This window comes from Pseudophryne corroboree, assembly GCF_028390025.1.
Source record: "Pseudophryne corroboree isolate aPseCor3 chromosome 3 unlocalized genomic scaffold, aPseCor3.hap2 SUPER_3_unloc_5, whole genome shotgun sequence".
Taxonomy (NCBI): domain Eukaryota; kingdom Metazoa; phylum Chordata; class Amphibia; order Anura; family Myobatrachidae; genus Pseudophryne; species Pseudophryne corroboree.
This window is the reverse complement of record NW_026967541.1, coordinates 1-10277: the sequence shown is the minus strand read 5'-3', so window position 1 is coordinate 10277 and position 10277 is coordinate 1. Positions and strand designations below refer to the sequence as shown.

General features: G+C 47.5%; 1 protein-coding gene across 1 annotated transcript; it reads right to left on the bottom strand.

Moving 5' to 3' along the window:
• Positions 1 to 5259: 5259 nt before the first annotated feature.
• Positions 5260 to 9819, bottom strand: LOC134984357 (oocyte zinc finger protein XlCOF6.1-like). Its single transcript, XM_063949954.1, has 3 exons — positions 9683 to 9819; positions 9357 to 9427; positions 5260 to 7244 (listed from the first exon to the last, which is right to left on the bottom strand). Exons 1-3 carry the CDS (start codon positions 9817 to 9819, stop codon positions 6196 to 6198), a joined length of 1257 nt encoding a protein of 418 aa, XP_063806024.1. The 3' UTR covers positions 5260 to 6195.
• Positions 9820 to 10277: the final 458 nt, after the last annotated feature.

The following is a 10277-nucleotide window of genomic DNA, read 5'->3' as shown; positions in this document are numbered from 1 at the left end:
GAATAAAATAAAAAAACGCTGTCCCGACCACGAACTGAAAGGGGACCCATGTTTGCACATGGGTCACCTTTCCCCGAATGCAAGAAACCCACTTTGCCTTCTGGCTAAGTGGGTTTCTTCTGCCAATCAGGGAGTGCCACGTTGTAGCACTCTCCTGATCAGCTGTGTGCTCCTGTCTTCACTGACAGGCGGCACACGGCAGTGTTACAATGTAGCGCCTATGCGCTACATTGTAACCAATGATGGGAACTTTCTGCCCTGCGGTTGACCTAAAGTGAGGTCACCGCTGAGCAGAAAGTTCCCATCATTGGTTACAATGTAGCGCATAGGCGCTACATTGTAACACTGCCGTGTGCCGCCTGTCAGTGAGGACAGGAGCACACAGCTGATCAGGAGAGTGCTACAACGTGGCGCTCCCTGATTGGCTGAAGAAACCCACTTAGACAGAAGGCAAAGTGGGTTTCTGGCATTCGGGGAAAGGTGACCCATGTGCAAACATGGGTCCCCTTTCAGTTCGTGGTCGGGACACCGTTTTTTTGTTTTATTCAAGTACGTGGATTAACCCTGGATTTGCCGAGGAGCCTGGACCACTGGATCTGGTGAGTAGAATTTCTTCAACAGGTACCCCTTGGATTCTACTGGAGAAGAGGACCGACCTGCGTGGGAACATAAGGTAAGTATGTATGTATGTGTGTATGTATGTAATAAAATTCTACTTTCACGGTGTGTGTGTCTTGTGTTTTTTTGGGTATTTTTTTAGTGGTAGTACTACAGGTACCAGCGGGCCCGTTTTTCCGCCGCATGCTGGTACTTGTGGTTCTCCAAGTACCAGCATGCGGGGGAGGCTTGCTGGGACTTGTAGTACTGCTACTAAAAACAATATCTTTTATTTTTACAACAAAGGCTATTAGCCCTCCCATCCGCAGCCCATTGGATGGGGGGGGACAGCCTCGGGCTTCACCCCTGGCCCTTGGGTGGCTGGGGGGGGGGACCCCTTGATTGAAGGGGTCCCCACTCCCCCAGGGTACCCCGGCCAAGGGTGACTAGTTGGATTTTTGATGCCACGGCCGCTGTATAAAAGTGACCCCCGGCTGTGGCATTATCTGTCCAGCTAGTGGAGCCCGGTGCTGGTTTAAAAAATACGGGGTACCCCTACTCTTTTTGTCCCCCGTATTTTTGGGACCAGGACCAGGCGCAGAGCCCGATGCTGGTTGCTTAAATATGGGGGAACCCCTGTCATTTTTTTTCCCATATTTCTGCAACCAGGATCGGCTCAAAGAGCCCGAGGCTGGTTATGCTTAGGAGGGGGGACCCCACGCAATTTTTTTTAGCAACAAAAAGCACTTTCCCACCCCTTCCCACTGATATACATGCACGGATCTCATGGATCCCTGCATGCATCTCAAATCACGAATAAAAAAAGCAGGTCTGTTTTTTTTTAGGACTTTTTTGCGAATTGTAATTTTTCACGGCAGTGTTTTGTGTTTTTTTGCTTTGCACTTCTTAGTAAATGACCGAGATTCGTATCTAAACAGGCGTAATTTGACCGATGGTGTATTCATTCGTAATTTTTTACCTGAACTAGCAAAAAATTACGAATGCCCTCATCACTGCCGTGATTAGTGTTTAGTAAATGACCGAGATTGACCGAGATGACACTTTGATGAAAAACGGCATCTCGGTCAAAATCGGGAGCTTTGTAAATATACCCCAATGAGTATATTCTGTGAAACACCTATATTAAACAATAACCCTGACGCACTTATCCCCCTCAGGACACAGAATATAGAGATAGCAGTATGAGTGAGATACACTGAGTAGATATCACACAGCAGCTATATGCACACACAGTCATATGTACAATGCAGAATTTATGACATGCAATAAAACTGCACTGGACTAGCAATACAAAGTAACACTAAGTACAGCTATACAATCAATAGATATATCAATGCACAGTAAATACTGGATGTATATCACATGGTACTTGTACTAAATAACCCCGACTAACTATTTCTTAACTAACACTGTCAGCAGACATGTAGAATACCTAAGTGTCCTGTAATATGCACAGCGCTGACATGCAGGCGGCTTTACAGAGGAGGATTTGCCCAAACAGTCCCAGGATCAGCATAGCATGTGGAAATGGTGCCCAGACGCTGACAGGGAGTGAGGGAGAGAGAGATGCAGCTCCAGGGTGGGAACATTTAATCTAAATGGTGCCCTTGGGCTGGGGGAGGGGCTACAGGTCAAAGCCGTATCCCCCTTGCTGGACTTCACCACCGGGTACTGCAGGCCATGTATCAAATGTTCTTTTGTAAAACCAACCTGTGCCCCTGCCCTGGTGCTCTAGTGGGGTCCCTGTACTACAAACAGTGCCCACGCCAACGCGTGTGGCCCACCTCCCGCCGGCCGCGCCAGATCGCGGTTTCCAGCGGGTTCCGCCTGGGGGACCCTCTTACCTCCTCCCAAAGTGCGGTCACGTGATCCTGGAGAGCTGCGGTGGGGTGTGTGACTGAAGCAAACCAGAACCTTTGCTGTAAGTACCCGACGACCAGGGCGCGGGAGTATACAGCGACGCTGGAGGAGGTGATGGAGCTGCAGCAGATGTCTAACTGACATCTAACACTCAGTGTCTCTGCTGCAGCTGTTGAAGTCTTCAAATTTCACTTAAGAAAGCTCTTCTGCGGGCTGCTGGAGCAGCCCACCTGTTGTATGCCTGCACTGCATGGCACCAACTACAAAACTGAGCTCCTGTGCACGGAGGCGGGGCTATAGAGGAAGCGGCGCTATGCATTCTGGGAACAGTCACAGCTTTTAGCCTGTTGGTGCCTCGAATCAAGATCCTACGCTACACCCGATGTTATTCCCTGTGGAACCCAGTGTACCCGCAGCACAAAATAGGATTTTAATTACCTACCGGTAAATCCTTTTCTCGTAGTCCGTAGAGGATGCTGGGCGTCCGCCCAGTGCTTCGTATTCCTGCTTTGTTACTTGGTAATGTATTGTTGGTTGCTGATCATTTCAAGTTAGTTAGTATGGGTTTCCTTTTATTCTGTGTGAGCTGGTGTGAATCTCACCACTATCTGTGTATTTCCTTCTCTCAAAGTATGTCAGTCTCCTTGGGCACAGTTTCTAGACTGAGTCTGGTAGGAGGGGCATAGAGGGAGGGGACAGCCCACACTATTAAACTCTTAAAGTGCCAGTGGCTCCTAGTGAACCCGTCTATACCCCATGGTACTAAATGGACCCCAGCATCCTCTACAGACTACCAGAAAAGGATTTACCGGTAGGTAATTAAAATCCTATTTTTTCCATACATAATGAAACTGGGAGTCCATCTCTGAAACTTTGTGTGAATACAAGGAAAGTCCAGAGATGAAGGACATTACTGCTCAATATATAAGGAATGTATATCATCTTATTTAATAAGAGCGCTTATAGGAGTGTATTTTTGTAAAAATCAGAGGGTCAGTGAGACGTTATGGAGCCAATATATTATTTACTATTTGCTTCTAATTCCCCCAATACAACTGGACCTCCCAAATGTAAGTAGAAGGGACTGCAGCAGGTATCTTCCATACCTTCATACATGGACATTTCCAGGAAAGGGTCAGGTATGTTTATTTAAAATACAACAACCCTAATTCCCCTACAGGTAAAAAAAACAACAAAAAAACCTTTGAACAGAAATAAATAATAAAAAAATATACACACACGAATTTGGAAATGAGAGGAAATCACATGATGTAATTGCAGCTTCCTGCCAGGCCACTGCCCCCACTCCGCATAAACGCACTGATATAAAACGTCTGCCACTATTTATTTACACAGAAAGAGACCACCCCCCTGTAATGTTACCTCAATATTCACATGAGCTGTCAAATTGGACATAGCCAAAATGGCAGCGTGTGTACCCACCTTTACACACCAGACGGCATATTTATACACAGCAACACTGATATTATGTGGACACAAAAGTAACAATACAAGTGACACATTAACAGGAAATTGTTTCTATCACCATAGCGACAATTATCTGGAAATAAGATAATACACAGACACGTAAAAAGACTCAACGGGAATCTTTTGTTTTTAAACAACTTTATTTCATATCTTTAATACACAGATTTTTCTCTATATTTTAAACTTAAAAAATACTTTACTCTGCACAACAGCCTATGGGGGTCATTCAGACCCAACCGCAATAGCGGCCTGCAGCAGTTTGCTGGTGTTGGAAAAATATGCATGCGCAGCGGCCACGCAGACAAACACATTGCGGTTGCATCCCTGAGGGGTGAACGCGGGTGGGCCGGAACCATTTTCCGGGGGGCTGCGTGATGTCACATCTGCGTTCATCTCTGAGTAACCCCCTATAAGCTTCTGTACTGTACTATAAGTACTGTACTGCGGCCATCCACACTGTCTCCCCCCCACTACTGCCACCTGCCCTGTCTCCCCCCACTACTGCCACCTGCCCTGTCTCCCCCCACTACTGCCACCGCCCTGTCTCCCCGCACTTCTGCCACCTGCCCTGTCTCCCCCCACTACTGCCACCGCCCTGATCCCCCCACAACTGCCACTGCCCTGTCTCCCCCCACTACTGCCACCCGCCCCGTCTCCCCCCACTACTGCTACCCATCTTGTTTAACCATCTATTGCCACCCATCCTGTCTCCCCCCCCACTAATGCCATCCACCCCATGTCTCCCCCATTACTGCCACCCGCCCTATCTCCCCCCACTACTGCCACCCGCCGTCTCCCCCACTACTGCCACCCGCCCTGTCTCCCCCCACTACTGCCACCACCTTGTCTTTCCCCACTACTGCCTCTGCCCTGTCTCCCCCACTGCCACCACCTTGTCTTCCCCCACTACTGCCTCCCACCCCGTCTCCCCCCTACTGCCACCCGCCCTGTCTCCCCCACTACTGCCACCACCTTGTCTCCCTCACTACTGCCACCGCCCTGCCTCCCTCCACAAATGCCACCACCCTGCCTCCCTCCACTAATGCCATTCGCCCTGTCTCCCCCCACTACTGCTACCCACCCTGTCTTTCCCCACTACTGCCACCGCCCTGTCTCCCCCACACTACTGTTACCCACCCTGTCTCCCCCCACTACTGCTACCCACCCTGTCTCCCCCCCACTACTGCTACCCACCGTCTCCCCCCACACTACTGCCACCGCCTTGTCTTCCCCACTACTGCTAACCGCCATCTCCCCCCACACTATTGCCACCGCCCTGCCTCCCTCCACTAATGCCATTCGCCCTGCCTCCCTCCACTAATGTCATTCGCCCTGCCTCCCCCCCACTACTGCCACTCACCCTGTCTCCGGCCACTACTGCCACCCACTCGGTCTCCTTCCACCGCCCTGTCTCCGCTCACTACTGCCACCCGCCCTGTCTCCTTTCCACTACTTCCACCACCTTGTCTCCCCCTCTGACACCTTAACTCTGCTTGAGGACAAGATTCTCACACAGACACTGCCTCCTGCAGTCCCCACTACTGCCAGCCACCCTGAGTACCCCCTCAGCTATGCTTGGGGATAATATTACCCAGACAGTGCCACCCACCCTGTCTCCCCTCTGACATCTAAGCACTGCTTGGGGTTTCTTGGTATTGCTGGTAACAGTCCATCTGCAGATGGAAGCACGTAGGACAGTAAGGAGTCAGAAGTTGCTTCTGGTACCTTGGACCCTGGTCATGTAGTGCTGGGAGAGTCAGTAAGATTATGTAATAGAGTCACCATCTTACAGGCAGCTGGTGGAGGGAACAGAGAATGGGTGTTATGTGGCGTCTGGTTGGTAGGAAAAGCTGAGCTGTAGCCCTGCCGTTTATTGGTGAGCTTCTATCATAAGGACCTGTTTCACCAGGACTGCGTCACAGCCAACTGGCATCACCCACACCTGGAGCTCAGCTAGACAACCATTTAGGATTGGTACTGGGTTCTCAGTACCTGGAGCAAAAGACAGGTCATCTGTATAGCAGTGGTAGATGAGGACATGACATCTGATTTTTTCACCCAGTGGTAACATGTATATTGCAAAAAGCATAGGAGATAGGATAAGAACCTTGAAGAACAACACATGGCAATGATGAGAATACTCCAGAAGATTAAATGGTTCCTCACCTGAGTGATGTCTATTGTGTGCAACAAGAGCGGATTTATTTCTCAGAATATAGAAATGGCCTCTCACCTGTGACTTCTCTGATATGTAACAAGTTGTGATTTCTGTGTAAAACATTTCCCGCACTGAGAGCAAGAAAATGGCTTCTCACCTGTGTGACTTCTCTCATGGTTTCTAAGATCTGAATTGTGTGCAGAACATTTCCCACACTCAGAACATGGAAATATATTCTCATCTGTGTGAGTTCTCTGATGTCTAACAAGATGTAATTTCAGTGTAAAACTTTTCCCACACTCAGAGCAAGAAAATGGCTTCTCACCTGTGTGACTTCTCTGATGTCTAGCAAGTGGTGATTTCTGGGAAAAACATTTTCCACACTCAGAACAAGAAAATGGCTTCTCACCTGTATGACTTCTGTGATGTATAACAAGATGTGATTTATTTAAACAATGTTTCCCACACTCAGAGCAAGAAAATGGCTTCTCACCTGTGTGACTTCTCTGATGTTGAACAAGATTTGATTTCTGGGAAAAACATTTCCCACACTCAGAGCAAGAAAACGGCTTCTCACCTGTGTGACTTCTCTGATGTTGAACAAGATTTGATTTCTGGGAAAAACATTTCCCACACTCAGAGCAAGAAAATGGCTTCTCACCTGTGTGACTTCTCTGATGTATAACAAGATGCGATTTCCGTGCAAAACATTTCCCACACTCAGAACATGTCAGTGGCATCTCACCAGTGTGACTTCCCTGATGTATAACAAGATGTGATTTGTATGTAAAACATTTCCCACACTCAGAACATGGAAATGGCCTCTCACCTGCCTTAGCTGGCTGATGGGTAATAAGCTTTGTGTTCTGTGTAAAACATTTGGCATCTATAGAACAGGGAAACTCTGTATCTACTCTCAGAGCTGTAACAGATGCACCAATATCAGAGTGATCAGGAGAACATTTCCCAGGATCAGGGGGATCAGCTGATAGAGCTGGATGTATAATTGGGGTAATGGGGTTATCTCCTGGAGAATCCTGTCTACTGTCATTATCTTTTATGTCACAATCCGGGGATAACATTAGATGTCCTTCTGAGATATTTCTGCTTGTGTGTCCATCTGCTGGAAATAAAATACATAATGGAAATGTGACATTTTCTGTAACAAAATTAATCTTGTAAACAATAGGAGAAGACGACTCTCTGAGACACTTAATTGTAAATGTGTGTGTATAATAAAACATAACTTTTAATGAAGGCTTTATAATATTGTGTCTCAGACTATCATTGTGTCCACCCTCCTGAGAACACTCACAATAACAAAAGACTTAGATATCTCTCTCTCTTGTACTGGTAACTAACCATGAAGTATAAATGGAGATGTAGTCACTCGCCAAGTCCTATGTCAGCACCAATGTAAAACAATGGATGGGGAACATATCGTATGAATTGGAGATTCTAGATGAACAATAACATCAGTCACATGAGCTGATGGATCAGAGAAATGTCTTCTAACGTTACTCCTGGAAGCATTGGTAAGGTAGCATTCCTTTATGTGTGTGCTCATACGCTGGTAAGCCTGTTCATGTGTTACTCACCCTTATATAAGGTATATTGCTACAGCAGAGTAGGTGTGGAACAAGGTACTTTACATGCAATAGACCATATGATACACTGCAATCATCATCATCATCATCATCATCTGCTAGGTTATAATCCACTGTTACACCCCTATCATCAGTGTTTTACCTCTATTCTCTCAATAGTAATAAGGATGATGTGTGTACGGTATGATACAGAGAATTACATATCAGAATCTATACAGCTGCCACCATACTTCCGCTTCTCATACGTGTGCTACTGGCAGCAGTGAACATCTGAGTGAGAGTGCAGGGAAGACAGCAGAGTCTGATGAGAAAGAGATTGGATCTGCCTTTGCAGGGATGTACCACACCTGTCACCCCTGTTAGTATATAAAATAATAAATAATAGGGGTGTGGTCCATCCAGACGTGCTTTCTGGAGCTCTCCTCACTAAGTGGCTTCTTATCTACCCTATCTGATAGCTCTCAGCCGCCGCTGGGACCAAGACCCAATCTATTAAGTCCCCCACTCCTACTGCCCTAAAGCCGCTCCCTCCAGGCACCGTTCACTGCCGCAGCCTAGTGACGCCGCTGAAGCCACAGGCTGTATTCTGGACATCTGACTTGGAGGTGCTTTTGGCTGCAGGGGTGGGATGGTTAGGGTTAGGCTGTGGGTAGGTAGGGGGTTAGAGTTAGGCATCCCCAGAGAGGGATAGGGTTAGGCTGCTAGGGTGGGGGGGCTAGGCTGTGGGGGAGGGAGGGTTAGGGACAGGATGTTGGGGAGGGAGGATTAGGCTGCAGGTAGGGGGTGTTAGGCATCCCCAGGGGAGGGTTAGGCTGTGAGGGAGATAGGCTGCGGATAGGGGGGGTTAGGCACCCCCCGGGGAGGGTTATGCTATGGGGGAGGGAGGGTTCGGTTGTGGGGGAGGGAGAGTTAGGGTTAGGCTTCAGGGAGAAGGGTTAGCACCGCTGGGTAGGGATAGGAACAGGCTGTGGGGAAGGAATGGTTAGGCAGCGTGTAGGGGGGGTTAGGCATCCCCCAGGGAGGGTTAGGCTGTGGGGGAGGGAGGGTTAGACCAGAGAGTGTTGGGAGGAGACTGGTCAGATGTCTGGGCTGGTAACACACAGTGACATGATGTGAGGGGAGAGCAGGAGTATAATAGGGGCTGATGTCTCCTGATGTATGAGATACACCAGAGAGTGTGGGGAGGAGACTGGTCAGATATCTGGGCTGGTAACACAGTGACATGATGTGAAGGAGAGAGCAGGAGTATAATAGGGGTTGAAGGCTCCTAATGTATGAGATACACCAGAGAGTGTGGGGAGGAGAATGATCAGATCTCAGGGCTGGTAACACAGTGACATGATGTGAGGGGTAGAGCAGGAGTATAATAGGGGCTGATGGCTCCTGATGTATGATACACCAGAGAGTGTGGGGAGGAGACTGGTCAGATCTCTGGGCTGGTAACACACAGTGACATGATGTGAGGAGAGCAGGAGTATAATAGGGGCTGATGTCTCCTGATGTATGAGATACACCAGAGAGTGTGGGGAGGAGACTGGTCAGATCTCTGGGCTGGTAACACACAGTGACATGATGTGAGGGTGAGAGCAGGAGTATAATAGAGGTGATGGCTCCTGACTCCATACTGGGAGAAAACAAATTCCTCATTAATTTGTACTGACAGAGGAGGGTGTAGGATAAGAGATTGCTGTAGTCACTGAGGAAGGAGAATATGTGACTCTCTTCTATAATAAGTGTTTATTACTCACCTGTGCTGATATCTGTAGGGATCTCCTCCTCCTTACACTGCTGATCACCCCTCACATACGTCTCTTCTTCTCCCTCTGTATCTTCTGTCTCTATATCAGTCACATATGTCTCTTCTACGCCCTCTATATCTTCTGCCTTTATATCAGTCACATACGTCTCTTCTTCTCCCTCTATATCTTCTGCCTTTATATCAGTCACATACGTCTCTTCTTCTCCTTCTATATCTTCTGCCTTTATATCAGTCACATACGTCTCTTCTTCTTCTATATCTTCCGCCTTTATATCAGTCACATATGTCTCTTCTTCTCCCTTTATATCTTCTGCCTTTATATCAGTCATATACGTCTCTTCTTCTCCCTCTGTATCTTCTGCCTTTATATCAGTCACATACGTCTCTTCTTCTCCCTCTATATCTTCTGCCTTTATATCAGTCACATACGTCTCTTCTTCTCCCTCTATATCTTCTGCCTTTATATCAGTCACATACGTCTCTTCTTCTCCCTCTATATCTTCTGACTTCATATCAGTCACATACGTCTCTTCTTCTCCCTCTATATCTTCTGCCTTTATATCAGTCACATACGTCTCTTCTTCTCCCTCTATATCTTCTGCCTTTATATCAGTCACATACGTCTCTTCTTCTCCATCTATATCTTCTGTCTTTATATCAGTCACATACGTCTCTTCTTCTCCTTCTATATCTTCTGCCTTTATATCAGTCACATACGTCTCTTCTTCTCCCTCTGTATCTTTGATTTTAATATTATTTAATTGGGCTTCACCCTATGTAAACAAGA